General features: G+C 41.0%; 1 protein-coding gene across 1 annotated transcript in view; it reads left to right on the forward strand.

The window, feature by feature from the left end:
• The window catches only part of IQGAP2 (IQ motif containing GTPase activating protein 2), a gene marked incomplete at its 5' end in the record, with an annotated part of 129,635 nt that overhangs the window by 60,296 nt on the left and 52,295 nt on the right, over positions 1 to 17,044 (forward strand). The window contains 5 exons of the mRNA XM_082497716.1: positions 5,266 to 5,422; positions 6,689 to 6,766; positions 8,549 to 8,625; positions 13,614 to 13,681; positions 14,037 to 14,150. Coding sequence (XP_082353842.1) covers positions 5,266 to 5,422; positions 6,689 to 6,766; positions 8,549 to 8,625; positions 13,614 to 13,681; positions 14,037 to 14,150 — 494 coding nt within the window. The remainder of the gene's footprint in view (positions 1 to 5,265; positions 5,423 to 6,688; positions 6,767 to 8,548; positions 8,626 to 13,613; positions 13,682 to 14,036; positions 14,151 to 17,044) is intronic.

Below are 17,044 nucleotides of genomic sequence, written 5' to 3' on the forward strand. Positions count from 1 at the left end.
CAGCTGCCTGCTCTATCACTGCTCTCCACAGCCTTTTAGTGGAGCCTCCAATCTTGTGCAGGTGTTGTGTGTTTTTTGTTTGTTTTTTTTTTTTCACAACTCATACTTTTTGCCATGATGGTATTCAAATTGTCTGTATCTGTTTTCATGGAATGGCTGGAAGGAAGCTTTGCCTAGGTTTGCTCTGGAAATAGCCTGTGGCTGTTTGAAAACAACCTTTTCCTAAGGTTTCGGGTTTAGGAGATGTATCATGCTAAACTTGCAGTCTAATAAGAGCGAATTCCAAAGTTAACACACAGTCTCTCTTTATAAACAAATCAATGCCACTACTACTCAGCCAAGCAACATACCTAGCTTGCTTCTACTGATCTCATCCTCTTTTTTAAAGCAATATTTATGGGACTGTTGGGGGGGAATACCTTTTTTGCATTAAAAAACAAAAGCAAATGAAGAGTTAAGAGCTGAGATTTCTTAACAAATCTTTAGATCCAGAAACTAGAGACATAATAATGTGGAACTCTAAATGGTGAGTTCTCATGCTTCAGACTATTGTATATTTCTGTCTTCAAATAAAATTTTGACTTAAAAATAATCCCACCGCTTCAGGCATTTGAAGTTAGAATCTAACATTTTGCTTTGGGACTGATTGTTGTTACTCTTATTTTCTAGCAACAAGATTTTTCACCCTTTGTTTGGAATGAGATGGCTCTATGGTAATCTCTAGGTCAACAGTCTGTTTCACTTCCCCACAGTATGAATGTGCTGAACCAGACTGAAAGGCTGTGGTTGTGAGCCAGGGAGGTGGTAAGTGGGTGGTAACTTATCTTTACCTTGTCCTCACTGTACCTTTTTCATAGCAGCACCCAGTTCTCTGAGCTTAGGCTCTGGAGGCCCGTCTCTGCTTCTCCAAAGGTCTTCTTCCCAGGAGGTGAAATCCTGGTGCCCTTGGATCCACCTCTTGCAGCATAAATCTGAAAGGGCAGGGCAGCACAAGTATAAATTTTGCTGCAATATCCAGTGTGTGCCAAACATGATGGGCTTTGGGTGGGTTATACAACATAGTCTCTTTTCTCTGAACACTGGCTCCAGCACTTGCAGTCCCTTAACCAGCCATGTGTGCTTTGCTGACCACTCAGACTGTCAATGACAACTTCATAACTGCCGAAGTTCACAGTGCAGCGCTGGTGCTTCCAGCTCCCTTGACCCTTGCCTTGAATGAGATTCAGGGTTGTTTTTTTTTCTTTTTGCTTTTAAAGTGGAAGACTGAGCCCATCATACTGCTGCTGTTTTGCATGGTCAAATGTGGAAACTGGAATCTCTTGGTGAGCAGAATGTTGTTTACTGCTTGTCCATCTGGCACAGAAGTCATCATTGTTATCTTGCCAGAAATTCACTGCTGAACTGCTCTGCCTTGGAGTGCTGAGAGTCAAACCAGAATTGAGCAAAGCAAAAGGAAATTGTACTTGAATATTTGCTCCTGACAGGCTTTCCAGTACTATGTGTTGGTATTAAAGTTTTGGAGATATGTTTCCATTGATCAGGTCTGGGGTTGGGTTTTTGTTTAAGGCATATCCTTTTTTTCTGTGCATACCCATACTGCAGTATTATGAAAATAAAAGCAACTGTATTCATGCATACTGCTGTATGCTCCCAAGTATGTCTCTTCAGGAAAACATCTGGTTATGTGTGTTTGAACCCAAATCACAAGACCACAACTGACATGGGTAGCTCTGTGGGGCTGTTCTAACGATAGCTAATTTTTTGATGGTGCTACCCAGGACTTCAGGGATGTTGCATGTTTTGGTCTGCTTCCTGAGATTGCCTTTTGTCCTGCCACCATGGACTGTGGTTTGGGTTTAGCTGTAATGAGTGATCAGGTCAACCATCATGTTCACACTGTGGCAATTTTAGTTTTTCATGGCATACATCTGTCAGTAAGTGAGGACTGTTAGAAAAACAGTATTAGTTATGGGACTACATCGCAGAAAAAGAAATGCATGTGTGTATTTGACAGCTATAATTGTCTTATTCCACAAGCTTCATACTGAAGAAAACCATACCATCTAACACTGAGTTATAGGCCCTTCCCTTTGTATAGCCATGGTATTAACTAGTTTTTTGTGGAGAACAGTTTCTGCAACAGACTTAAATCTGATGCTGCAGTACTGTGTGCTCAGGAAAACACTTCGGTGAGCCAACGGCAATGCTGCTTTTTTAGCCCCAAAGGAAAATATATTGCTCTAAAGGTACCTATAAATCCTTATTGTCAGGTGGATATTCTCTCTTTGGCTTAAAGAAACAGAAGTAGAAGAATTTTTGGTTTGTTTTGTTTTTTTTTTTTTTTCAGTTCAGTCTACTCCTGCTGTTGGCACCATGTCATATAATAACTTTCATAAACTCACCAAACTGTGTCTTAAAAAGCAGAACCTCACAACCTTAAAGTAACGCTTTTTTCTGTTTAAAACCACAACTCCCTTTTAACTGAATCAGTGCAAAGGGAAAAGAACTACTGTAATTGCAAGCATAGAGGACAACAGTGCTACAGATGTCTTAATACTAGGAGAGAGAGTAACAGAGCTGGGCAGCTGTTTGCATAACTAAAACTCACAAGGTTGGTTGTATATTTGCAGGATTTCATGCAAATCCTGAGGCTTTTCCTTCCTCTGATTAAACATGTGCAAAATGGAGTAAATCCTTTCACAGTAGACCTTGTTGTAGCTAAGTTCTGCAACTTTGAGACATTGGTAAAAACCTGTCTTATATGTAATATAGCTGTATCTGTGTTCTCAGCCTTGGAGACTGATTCCCAAAAGCTGTAAGTTACCCTATTGCAGATCTGTGAGTTTTTCTAGAAAGGATACAATTTAGAGATTTTTAGCTAGAAATAGAAAGAAACTCTTTACATCTTCCAAGTCTTCTCCATTTACATATCTCTACTTTTTTTTTTCCTTTTTTCCACTGAGTTACTAACATTCTCCTTTTAAAGAGACGTGTTTGCTTGTACGTTTATCTGGACTTGTTGCACTGACAACTGTATTCTTCATTACCTTTTTTTTTGGTTTCTTTGCTTCCTCATACTGTTTCCTGTTTGCTCCTCAGTGTATCGCAGTTACCCGCTAGGCAGGGTAGGCTCCTATCCAGGCTGGTTTTCCGAGGGAGCTCCTGCACTGGCTGATTTTGGGCCAGGGGAAAGTTGCCTCTGAGTTGAAAAATTTTTGTACCCAAAGGGAGGAAAGCAATTTTGGGGGACATGCATGTATCATCAAAGACAGTTCCAATGTATCTTTTTTTGGTGTCCTGGACTGAAGAAGTCGGAAAAATGTTTTCATAAGAAAACTGAAAATTAGAATTGTAAAGAATCCAATGCAAGGTACCAATTGTTGCTCTGGGCACATACGGTTCATCACACTGGAGATGATCCATTGGACAACAGGGTCAGCTCAGTTCATGGTGAATACCTCCTGTGGCTCAGCAAGCTCCTCCTGCTATCCATGCAACTCTTCTAGAAGATGCATGTTAGGAAATAAATTCTATAGAAAGAGCTAACTGGCTCAGGTGAATCCCACATTTGCTCAGAGTACACATTCTTTGTTTATTCTTCCTTGTCTGCTGCTTTGGAGAAGACAAATGTTGTGACATTTTGCCTTACTGTGTATTTCTATTTAGTCTATAAAATGTCATTAATAAGGATGACTTCTGTGACTCTTGGCTTGGACTCAACACAGGATGGAGCATCCCTGCAGGATGGAGCAGGGAAACTTGTCCGGGATATGATTCTCCTCACCAAAGCAGCTTTTTTACGACAAACTACAGTTCTCCTAATGACGTTCACTCCATGCAGATTTGTGTGATATTGTCCCAGATTTATGGCTGATGGTTTCCTGAAGAGCTATTTGGGTAGTCTGTGCTTCAGTGAAACAACTTTCACATGTCCTGTAACAAATCCAAAAGTTTAGTGGAGTGGGTCATTTGTCTTGAGTTTTAACATGAAATAAAATGATGTAGTGAGGTTTTTTTTCTTCTCCGTGGTGGGGAAAAACTGGCTCAACTTCAGCTTGGATCCCAGCTTTCTGGTTTCTGAAGTCACCCCTGTGGAGGTGATGTTAGATTTGTAATGCTGTCTCACGCAGCATACAGCAATGCTGCCTTAGTGACAGTAAGTAAAGCGAACTAATGTCTTCAGCTTTGTTCTTGTCCGTTTGTAATGGTATTAATGTCCTTTTATGAACAGCAGAGACTGCTGAAGTGCAAAAAAAAAAAAAAATTGAGAAAGAATTAACCAGACTTATAGCTCTTGTGATTTAGCTGCTAGAAATAAGAATAATATCACATGGCCAAAACACTTAGACCACCCATGTGGGGAACTTCTGGTCCAGTCAATAGGATATTAACCTTTTTCAGGAGTGCTTTGGTAGCAGTTTGTCTTGGTTACTCAACATAAACATACTGGATAATAAGGTGTAGTATCTGTTACTGGCCTTCTGAACTGGTTGTGTGTTACTGTTTTCTATCTAGTACCGTATCTGTCACGTCTATGTCCCAAAAACATAACTAGTTTACCACCTTGAAGGTTTTAGCCACTGTTTGATAAGAAGTCATCCCACCTGATAGGCAGCAGGAATGTTTCAGCCAACTCATTGCTAGGCAGACCTCAAATGCATAAAGTATCTTGGGCTGTTTTGACAAAAAGCTTCACTTCTTTCTCCAGCAACAAGTGTTTCATGGGCGAATGTGGAGAGCTGCCGTGTGTTGTGGGAGGAGGATGAGCTGCAGAAGTGATCTACTGAGATGAGCATTGCTGCAAGCTTCAGTTGTAGAGCACATCAGCTGCAGAAACCAGCCTCGCTCAGCACATTGCTGGCCTTGATGCTCTTGAGGTTCAGCCCTGACATAGTTATCACAAGATTTTTTTTTTTTTGAATGCAAGCATCAATAACACACAGCACTCTGGTTTCATCTTAAAATTACTGTCTATTTAAAAGCCTAGTGCTGTTCAAAAGATCTGAGTTAGACCCCTTAGGGGATGTATACTTCAAAGCGTGGTTTTTGTTTATTGATGGGTCACGACCATGCAGTGCAGATATGATTTTCTCGTCATTTTGATTTGCCATATGAATGAATACAAGAATTTTCTCCTTAGCCAGCACCCTTTTCTCTTATGATTATGTTGTGATAGTGACATTTAAAGTACGACGGTTGTGGGTGAAAGGTGTCTCTTCTAGCAGAATCACAAATAACAATGTTTCTCAAATGATGTCTCTGTAGGTGGATGGAGGTCTGCTTGGAAGAAGAGCTGCCCCCAACTACGGAGCTGGAGGAAGGCTTAAGAAACGGTGTTTACCTTGCCAAGCTCGCAAAATTCTTTGCCCCTAACGTGGTGTCAGACAAAAAGATCTACGATGTGGAGCAGTCGCGCTATAAGGTAATAACTTTTTCAGTTCTCCCACCAACTAGACAAAAAAAAGAGTAATGTCTGTCTTCTAACTCTTAAAGATACCCAAGTGTGGTTGGTTAACTTTCTGCATGTCTTTCATAAGACTGTTGGGACTAGACGAAAGACACACAGCACTAAAGTCAACATGATAAGTTAGAAATGTTTTACCCTTAAAAAAAAACATGTTAGTGTCACTTAATGTTTTTAAAGCTGAACAAATTACACTTCTGGCTCCAGGGAGAACATGAGCTTTACCATTTATACAATTATTTCTCACTAGGAATAGGAGCCAAAAGCAATTCAGTAATTAAACTTGATAACCATTACAAATTTTCCTCATCTTGTATGGGAGGACATTCATTTCATTAGATCTGTGTGTTTATTTTACCAAATTTAACACTGAGAAGTAAAAAATGCTACCAGTAACTAAACTTAGCTTGCTACCTCTGCAAGCTCTTTGCTAACTCCAAGATCCTCAATAATATTGAAATATATACATGCATACGCAGCAGTCCCACTGTGGGAATGAATTATCTCAACATGTAGAGTGGGCAGAAGAAAATTTGAAATGGACTATTTTAAGGTGTAACCACTGACAGTTGTTTCAGAGTTAAGAAATTGAGCCGTTCTAGGTCCCATATTGTTAACAGAGCCATGGTTAAGAATCCCAGTTACACTTAAATGCTTCTCTTGAAAAATGTACAAAACTTGAGTGCAGGTTTCTTTTCCCCCTTTACTCTGACTCTTTAAAAAATTTTTAAAAATTCAAATACTTTCCCACTTTGGTCTCTTAACTGCTGCTTGTGTAGGCTATCGAGAAGGTCAGGTGTTCCGGTTGATCTGAAGAGTGACTAAGAGATCCTTATCTGTTCTCCTTCACAGTAGCGCTGAGGAGTGTTACTACTGTGTTTTGGAGGTAGTGGTTCCTGGTATTTGACAGCCAGCCCTTACTCCCAAAGACTACTGAAGGGCTGCAGAAATTACCATTTCGGTCACAGTCAACCCAGATGGGTACAAATATGGCTTATGTTACGAAAAAAAAAATGAGCTGGACAGCATGGAGCTCTTGATGTGTTAGGATGCTTCATTAGCAGGATTGAGGCTGTCACACTTAGGCCTCCAGGTTCAAGCAAGGGAAAACTCCCTGAACTCAACTTCAGGATATAAAATTGGGAAGCAACAGGAGGATCAACAATTAAATAATTTGCTTTATGTGATTTTTTTTATCATCTTTTCCTTTTATGTTTCCAATAGAGATCTGGCCTTCATTTTCGGCACACTGACAACACTGTGCAGTGGTTAAGAGCAATGGAGTCCATTGGTCTGCCTAAGGTAAGCCTTTAAATTTCAGCGGAGAAACTGGCTCAAGGCACTTGCTGAGATCCCCTTTCATCCTCTTGAGCGTAAACACTTGCTTACAGTAGGTCTACAGGGAAGGGGTAATTCAGGTAACAAATCTGAAGAGAAAGTAATGCTGAAAGCGGTGGGAGTGTCGGTTGTGTGCTTGGGCTGAGGCTGCTGTGGATGAGTGCTGTGGGTGGAAATGCTGAAGGTGCTTCTCCTGTGGGAAGACAAACGGGGATGCTAGCAGTGTTTTAGCTACATCTTATGGCTTGTACAGTCTCTGTGAGGGCCTGAAAGGAATATGGTTTAAAACAGAAAACTTAAATGTTTGCTTCTTTTAGGTTACTACCTCTCATCGTGTCTCTTGCTGCCTCTTCCTCTTAATGTACATCCTAGTTTCTCTGCCTCTACCCTCTTTCCAGACTGTCCTTGCACGCTCCAGTACACCTGCGTGGCTATGCTGCTGCTCCTCTTCTGCCAGCTGCTTTCTTGGGTCACTTCTCATATTTATCTTCCTCCTTGCGGGTCTTCACTTGTCATCTCCCCCCTCTGCTGCTGTTTCTGGGCACCAGTGAGTCTTTTTCAGATGAAAATCCTTTAAGAAAGGGTTGTGTGGAAACAACTACTCTGCTTGTTTGGACACTTCGGCACCCGCACAGACCTGGGGCGGGTACTCCCTCGCCCGGGCTGCCCAGCAGCTGCCCCAGGGTGCCTGGGGAGGGGTGGCCCCAGTGCTGCCCCATGCACTGTGGTCAGGCACAGTGGGGATGCCCAGACGGATGCTTGAAGGGCTGCCGGGACTACCAGCCAGTCACTGCAGGCAAACTCACTGCAGGTGCCCACAAGCAGAAAAGGGCACCCGTGACTTCCATCAGAATTGCCATAGAGAAAGGGAGGGTTCTGCCTTTCCCAGGTCAGGCTTCTTTTTGTCTAACTAAAGTCCTCTGTCCTGCTGGCTGATTTTCACCCTGCCATCCCTCCTCTGAAAGGTTTCACTTCTGTTGCGGAGGATGGTCATGGCCAAAAGCTTTCTCAAGTCTCCTTCCCAAAGCTGTTGTGAGCAAATGATGAAGAGGGCACTGTGCTCCTGACCTACTCAGTCTTGTCCTGTTAACCATGGGATGGTGCAGCCCCAAATGCCCAGCCTGGGCTGGAAGCATGCTGCCAACTCTCACAGTTAGCTAAGTCTTTTATTTTATTTTTGTGGAGGAACAGTGTTTAGTGACTGGGATGAAGGCCAGGAACAAATTAGTGGTAGAACCAGAATTGGAACTTATGATGTGACTCTCTGGCTAAATTGCTTAACACGCCTCTCTCTCTGAATATCTTTCTCTGTAAATGATGTATTCGTGAAGTTAGGGATGCTGGCAATTAGCATTTTGCATTTTTAAACCATACTTCATGTGTTTGGTCTGCAATGAGGCTTTGCAAATTGTAACGGCATCCCAGGTTTTGGGTGTCTGTAGGAGGACAAGCCCTACTGGTTTAGCTTGTGCCAAAGGACCTTTTCTAAAAATCTCGCTGAAATGCTGTCTGCTTATCTTCCTTTTTTTCCTTCTTACTAAGTAGCTTTTATGCTTTATTAAATTCTTCCTTATGAAAACTACTCAAAGTTAAAATAACATCAGAAGAGACTGGATTCATAACTGGGTAGAAAGAACAGCTGAAACTCTGTAAGTTTAAGGTGTAGTTCTGCAGAGAGATCATTTTATTTAGTTTTCTGCTCAGTAATATGTCTTCTCCTTTAACTGTATGCTCTCTGTTTTTTAGATCTTTTATCCAGAGACTACAGATGTCTACGATAGGAAAAACATTCCTAGGATGATATATTGCATTCATGCTCTAAGGTAACTGGTGATGGGAGTAAACATTAAAGTAACTGCCAAATCTAGGAGTGTAAGTCTTGAAATGGCTTTAGGGTAACCAGTACACCAAAATCTGTCAGAATTTACAAGTTCGTTACTTTAAAGTTGGAGAAGAAAGTCAAACTTTGTCAGAACTATTGGCCAAATTATTTTCAAAATAGAAATGAAGGAATATGGAATTTAGCAGAGACATCCCCCTGTCAATGAGTATACCCCCTCACAAAGAGCACATACCACTTCAAAACACAGCAACAGAAACCAAATAAATGAACAAAAACTTAGCCAACTATTAGTATAACATTGGGGCATATGTGCTGATTAGAGTGAAAATGATGATGAACTGACATCTTTCTGTCCCAAAAGAGGAGCAAATAATTACTGTATTCTGAGACAATTCATCTAAAAACTAAAATTTTCCAAGATTCTAAAGTTTGGAGCAACTAGATTTTGAATGTAAAGTCTGGAAGGCCTTGACCACACAACCGAAGATAGAGCTTAAAAATTTATGTCCTGCCTTAAGGATTCTCTTGATGTTTAGCACTAAAAGTAACAAACATCTGCCTTGTGCTGTCCCTGATGTGAGGCACAGTGGTGTTGGCAAACAGCTCCTCCTCCTTGTGGCTATCCTAGCTCATTTCGTGCACATGGAGACACTTGCTTTTCATTACTTTTTAAGGTCTAATCGTTGAAAATGATGTGCCCACTCTTGCACTCTGTGTTCACTCACTGCCAATAAATAGGGCATACCACCAAAGTTCTTATTTCTTTCAAGTGCTAGCTGTTTGGAGTTGACAGCCCTGGTATTTTTTTGTCATCTTTGACAAGTGCTGCCACTTGAAAACGTTATGCCTGGTGTAATATTAACTGGACAGTATCACCAGGACTGTTTGAGGGTAGCTGTTGCCCAAAACTTGGTAGTGCCATCTGTTCTGTCAGTGAGTGTCTTGGGTAAGCTTAAAGTGATTTCCTGAAGCGCGTGCATGGGGCTCTGATGTTAACTAGCTCAGGCTCACACAGTGGGCTGCGTGCCCCTCTGGCCACATTATGGGTAAGCTCAGATGTTTTGGAGGAGATGGAAATACACAGGGAGGTTTTCCTATATTTGCTTCCTCATGTATGGATGAGGACTTTATCAACTATGGATTTGAATGCTACAGGAACAATAAGCCCATCAGTTAGATACCTTCTTAAGATTTACCTAATCATTGCAAGGGCAATAAGTCTTTGTCTTGAACTGAATTTTGCACTGGGTTGACCTTTGGTAGAAGTTTTCCTTTCTCCCTCTTGACATGCCCTAGAATTTATGCCAGTATCAGAGTTAGTCTGTGTTGTTTCAGCTTTCACTTCTAAGTTTGTCTTGTTTAAATTATTTTTCTTTACTGCACATCAGCACAAAGCTATAACTCTGTACTTACAAGCTATTATTTTAGCAATGGACTTCATATCAAATGTGTCATGCCATACTGAAGGGGAATAGGCATGCAATGCTTTCACTAAGGATGCTTTCTCATGAAAGTGTAGGGCCCTGTGCCTGCATCGCATGGATGCAAGAATCAAAGTAACAATCAATGAGCTTCACTTATTTCCATGCCTTTTCCTAAAATGCACGTCATAAGTCCCTCACTGGAGTCTTTCAAATCAAACTCCAGTGTCAGTATTGAATGGCACACAGCCTCCACTGACAGCAGTCTGGGAAACAACAGAATTAAGGACAGGGCACTTGCTTGGCCAGCAGTGTTCCCCGTCGGGTTGGTGTCAAAGTAACACTGAGCTGCAGGAGTCCAGTTCTGTTCCCTTTCTGCTGCTGTTGTAACTACTGACCTGCTGACGTCTGTCCCTGTGGCTCCACGCTGTGCACCCCACTGGCTCTGCTCTCTGGGTTTGTCACAGCATGCTCTCCAGGGAATCACTGCTAGGTTCATTGACCCTGGAAAAGTCCATGTCCCTGTTCTCCAGGTCCAGCACCACAGCATCTAGAAACAGCAATTGCAAGCAGGCTTTTCACCTTCACAGCTGTAGCATATGCACATGACTGCTATATGAAGAATCACCATTGAGTTTAAATACTAAATTCTAATGTATCTTGGAGCACGTGCTGAAATTTCAAAGGCTTGTAACTTGGGAAAATTGAGCACTTTCTCAGGGAGGTGAGGGGTTGACCTACTTCCCATTCTTTCTTAGTTGTTACGAAGTCATTACTCCAAAGCAATGTGATTATTGAGTTTTCCAACAAAACTGCTTTCAACAAAAATATTTGCTTATTCTCATTCCTGGAAATCCTGAAGCCATCTTTAGCTGAGATTTTTCCTATATGAATTCATTCATGCACCGTCAGTGTGCAAAATTTAAGTGCTTAAAATTGATAAGTTTATTTTTAATTGCCCCTTTAAGAAGCATAAAATATCCTTAATTGTAGGTAACAAGAGCAAAAAGCTCTGTCTATCCAAATGGTCTATTTGAAATCTGAAATGTTAACATTTCACAGGGCAAGTCTTTGGTTATTTGCAGTTTCGTTGATTTTTTGACCTGCTAGAGGGCCTGACAATAGACAGTGACTCTAAGCAAAATGTTTTAGATATATTTTTAGGACATGTCCTGGTTCAAGTCTTGAAATGAAGACCATTGCACTTACAGTACGTGCAACAACTTGCACTGTCGAATACAGCGCTGCTCTGGCCAGAAAGGAGTGACTTAGCAAGCAATTTCTAGACTCCTGTTGAGTATAATTGCCCTCTTGCTTTTCTCCTCTTGAAACACCGATACTTAAAGCCTGACCCGAATAATACAAAGACATAGGTCTCTCTTCTTACACTATTTTTCTTGTGAAAGCTGATGTGGATTTCTTCCTGTAATAAATAAGGTTAAGAACCGCTCCATTTAAATTAAGATGTTAACAATGATTCTTGTTTATAAATAGCGGTGCTTATGAGATTTTTATTTTCCCTGAAAAACTTAGTGTTCACATTGTTTTTGCAAGCTGGTCACTGCTACGCCCTGAACAAACCAACCCTCTGAAGCATCTGTAAAAAAAAAAAAAAAAAGCAAAGGAAAAAAAAAGCACTATTGTCAGATTTGTTTTTTACAGCATGTTATACATGAGCTAAGCCTAAAACAAGATCTAGGAAGCTCTGCCTGATATGAACTGCAGTTCTGCACAGGCAACGCAAAGGGAACTTCACCTGGGAACTGCCCTTTCCCCTTTGTTTCTGCCCTGCTTCTGGTGCTTTATATCCAGCTTTCTTAACCCCAAGGCTTTTGATTTTATGGGGGCTCCTTGAGTTTCAAGTTACACTATAAAAGCGTTAAGCAAGCTGCTCCTAGTGAAATTATACCTAAATACAGAGTAGAAGTGTCTTTGTGTTCCCTGCAAGGCTCGGAGCGCATTTTCAGCACCACCTGGTGGTTAATAACTTTATCCAAACAAAGGAGTGTAGGAAGTAAAGCACACGGCTCAATATCCTCCTGGAAGTGCTGAACAGGAAAAATGAGTCTCTAATGTTCATACCACTTTTTCTTCTGCTGTCTTTTTATTGTGGTGACCCCCCAAAAAGCCGATGAAACCCCAGGATGCTGCTGATCTCCCTAACTGTTTGTACGGCACCCAGCGCTTCAGCCAGGACTGTGCCCCTGCCTCAAATTTAGAGCAAAATCTCTTTAAAAGCCCACAAGAAAAGACTAGCAGGCAGACCAGGGCAACAGAGCAACTGCTTTATTGCTAATAGTCATGTGGTTTTTTTCCTGCTATAGCAACTTGCATTTAAGACTGCTTTTAAAGATGAGAATGGCAACAGCAGTGATTTTTGAGGGGCTGCAGCAGTCAAAAGAGTGTCGACCTATATGAGATGTGCTGTTGTGTCCATCCAGGTTGTGACAGGGCAGAGGAGTAGCTCTGGTACCATGGAAGACGAAATGTTGATTTGGGGTGCTCTGAAATAAATGTGACAGCTACAAACACTTGCTTTGAAATCTCATCCTGTAATTTGCTAATAGTGGAAAAAAAAATAATCCAACAACAAAACACAAAAGGGAAATGTGCCCCTCTAGAAACAAAAAAACCCAAGACACAATGCACATTTGCAATGTATGAAGTTAGGCTGAAGTAATTTAAAGAAGAGGTGCAAAATACACTTTTTTGAGGAATGCATTATTTAAGTCTTATTTTTAAAATCTATCTTTCTGATCCCTGCTTGCAAAACTCACCAGTTTATTGAATTTCACTGACAAATTCTAGAAAGACCAGTCTTTTGTATATAAATACATGCTTTGTGTTTGGAAGATATTGAGAAAACATGGATGTACTCAGGTCTTTTTTCAGATAAGACCCCAAGACTCTAGGAATAATGAGTATAGGTATTTTTCAAGCTATACTGAAACAAAAGTATTAGTTCCTTGATAGCAATTTAAATTTAGCTTTATTCATTTTCCAAAAGCTATATAGTTAATGACACAAATGTATTTGAGCTGGGCTTGGATTGACTTAAAGTTCCTTGTTCCTCTACACTTAGTAAGAAGGGTGTCTGTGATTTGGGTGTCTTCAGCTATTGATTACAGGAGTGTAATAACACAAATCAGAACAGTGCATAGATCCAAAGCTATACACTGCACTAAAGTGCATTCACATCTTGATTTCCTACCTCCACCCCCCCCCCCCCCCCCCCCCCCAATACTAGCTTTTTAATTTCACTGTCTTCCACTAAGGTTTTCTACTTGTTTACACATCCTCTGTGATCAGAGATATACTGACAGTGCCTCTCTTAGAGATGCTTCAAGTCAAAAAAGACTTCTCTTTCTGTAAGAATTAAAAGTACAGCATAAAGAAAACTGTAGGGTTAACTTACTCTGTATCGACCCGTGAAAGTCAAGGGCTAAAGGACAAGCTTCATAAAAGTGCTTTTCTCTTGTACAGAAAGTGAACACCTGAACCACATTCAGGACTTCTAGTTTTCTAATTCTAATTTTCTTCTTTGCAGTTTATACCTGTTCAAACTAGGATTAGCACCGCAGATCCAGGACCTACTGGGAAAAGTAGACTTCACAGGTAAGAAACTGCTTATCTAATATGCTAGATGGTTTCTTCACCCTGTAAATCTGCTAACATTGTACATATTTTCTATTATGGTCTTTCTCCTCCTGCAAGGTTGTTATGAACATATCCTAATTAAATAGGTGGGAGGCTGCTATTTTTAATGAATGTCAGTCTCAGAAGGACAGAAGGGAGTGAATTTGCATGGAATATTTGTCGTATCTTAGATTCCTTCAAAATGGGGAGGAAAAACTGCTAAGAAGCACTGGCCACAAGCGCTTTCAAAAACATTGTACCAATATTTGTAGGTATGGTGATTCAAAATGAAATTTCTTATGCTTTTGTTCTCAAATATTTTTTTGTATAACAGAGGAAGAAATCAGCAACATGCGAAAGGAGCTAGAGAAGTACGGTATACAGATGCCATCTTTTAGTAAAATTGGTGGGATTCTGGCCAGTGAATTATCAGTGGATGAAGCTGCATGTAAGTGTGGCTCTCGTTGTGTTTTCTACTAAATAATTTGACAGAATGCTAACAAAATATTTTCTGTGTTTTAATTCACCTAGTTTGCCACCTCCTAATAAACCACGGGTAAAGCAAGCAAACTTTCACCAGCTATCACACTGCATCATTTGTACAAGACCTCTTGCAATTTTTCAGTCTGCATTTTTGAGCATCTCCATTGAACCATAGGAAGTTCTACCAGAAACAAAGGTTTCTTATCTTTTGCATGGGCTTAATGTTTGGGTAGCTTGTGCTCCTCTAGAATGACAAATTGAGCCCTGAGTGTGCCTCTGCACCACGGGGGGTGCAGTGGAGATGGCCATGGGAACAGGGTGTCTTCTCTGAGCCTCCTTCCTGTGTTGGGGTCTTGCAGTTTTTCTCAAACACCCAATCAGGTTGCTGTGAGGACAAGGCACTGTTCTATATAGACAACTCTCTCACGTGTGGTGGTGCAACCACTTGCATCTGTGGGCAGCCTTCGATCTGTCTGACCACTGGTATGTGACCCACAGCATGGTAGAACCCTGCTGGAGGGCACATCCTGCTTGTGCATCCAAAATAAGCTTTGCTTTTCAGGGGGATTGATGCACATTTATCGTCCTTTTGAGTCTGTCTTGAACAGCTTCCACTCAAAAACAAAATCAAATGCTTTTTTGCTGCCTGACCCCTATCCATCTGGGTTTCTTTTTCCATTTTAGGGTTTTTTTTTTGTGGAATTAAGTGATATGTAAAACAAAAAACCCACAATGCTTGAATTTAAATGACATGAGATGAAGTATGTCCACTTAAATCCACACTTGAGGTCTAGTTATTTTGTTCAAAATCCTAGCCTTTTTCAGAAGGGCAAACTGAAGATCAGAAGGGCTGGCCTGAGTATGTTCAATGGCACAGTAAGTTACTGATACAAACCAGTAACAGTACTGCAGACTCTACACCGGGAGGTGGGAGGAATAGAAAGGCTGTGTTGTAATTAAATTCCATTCCAACCTCGTTAAACCTTGCAAAGTAGCATAATTGAAACAAGCTGATTCATGATGTTATTTAGTGTGCTGAAATTTCCAGACCTTAACTTAAAACACACTTCCTCATGTTGTTTTGCATTGTCGGTGTTGCATATTTTTGAGCTTGCTATAGCTTAATACGTGCACACTTCTGCAAAGCTAGCTCTTAAAATACTGCCTTTGGAAGTGGGGGTGGTTTGTCTCCTTTTATAGCAAGTTTTCAGAGATTTAGTGACTACCAAGCACTTTTCCAGGGAGCTTCCTTCCTTCCCTGAAGATGAAAGGGCTGCAACTTCCTTCTCTGTTTTTAGTGTGTGTAGGTTTTCCTTTAACTTCTGAAGTGTTTTTAGTCTTCCATAGAAAAGCGTGGTTTCCTGATGCTGGTTCTGTCCCTTTGGGCAAGGAGTGTGCTGTAGATAACATGCCCTGCCCCAGGACAGGAAACATCTGCTATGGGAACCCTCATGCACTAGTGAGGTTGGATGTGGCGATCTTGCTGGAGGAAAGGGTCTATCACCCGGCTTGCGAAATGGAGTAAGCAAAAGCAGATATGAAGTGAAACAACTGCTGTTGATTCCTGCTGTGCTGTCAGCAATGGTAGGAATCAGAGTGCAAAGAATAAGCTTGAGCACTTTCAAAGCAAGCTTATTTGGCAAGTAACCCCCCCTGTTATTCCATGCCTCCAGACTACTCTTTCAAGTTCAATCAGGCTTCTCACTGTTTCTCTTGGTAGATGGGATCACAACATCCACCAATACCTGCTCATGTGTCTCCTAACCTTGAATGTATCTTTTAACTGTAAGGCCTCTTCCACAACTGTGGAAGACATTACATCCTTCCTATGTGTGTTGTTATATGAAGATGCAGGGTTTATATGTGTGTCTAAGAATGGCAGTCTTCTCTTAGTCCCCTGAAGTAGATCTGGGTGTTCGTAGAACATATTGAGTTGGAAGGGACCATAAGAATCATAGAGTCCAACTCCCTGCTCCTCGCAGGATGACCTAAAACTAAACCGTATGACTAAGAGCATGGTCCAGATGCTCCTTGAACTCGACAGGCTTGGTGCTGTGACCACTTCCTGGGGGAGCCTGTTCCGGTGACCACCACCCTCTCCATAAAGAACTTTTTGCTAATGTCCAGTCTAAAATTCCTCTGTTTGTAAAGTTCAATGTCAAAAAAAAAAAAAAAAAAAGGCAAAACCAAACCCAGTACGTGTCTCTGCTTGCTTCTCCTTCACCATGGCAGCTGCTTTTGTTTCCCATCTGATGCTGTGCTGAACTGAGCTAGAGTGAAATCAATTTAGAACAACTTTCTAGCATGAATTTAATTCTAAGCAATGGATTATTCACCAACAGCTAGACAAGTTGTTCCAGTAACTGCCCTCTCTGAGTATGTATAGCTTTACTTCGTGCTTCTTTTGCCCATGTTGAGTTTCCAATGGCCTGCTCTTCAGTTCTGCTTTCCTAAATTTGGATACCTCTTTGGTTTTTCAAAAACTCAAATTTCCTAATCATTTACAAGCACCTTTCATTTCTTTCATAGACTGAAACTGAAGGCTCTAAACAGATACAAACACATAGACCCTCAGCTAAACTTAATCTGAAAAAGTGCTTTTTACTGAATGTTTTTCTATGGTTTAGCAAAACCATGCAAGGACGCGTAGCAAGTAAATACTGATAGAATAAGGCAAGATGGCATTTGTTTTGCCTCATATGTATCATTAGTGACATGAAAGCAAGTCCTAGACGAGCTGCTGTGGTGATAAACAGGGAGCTGCTGTGTTCCTCCTTTGGGGTAAGATCTAGATAAACATCTATTAGGAATTACTTCTTATATAGTAATGTCTGTAAAAATCTTTCAGATACGTGTGCC

This window comes from Vanellus vanellus (assembly GCF_965231255.1).
Source record: "Vanellus vanellus genome assembly, chromosome: Z".
NCBI lineage: Eukaryota > Metazoa > Chordata > Aves > Charadriiformes > Charadriidae > Vanellus > Vanellus vanellus.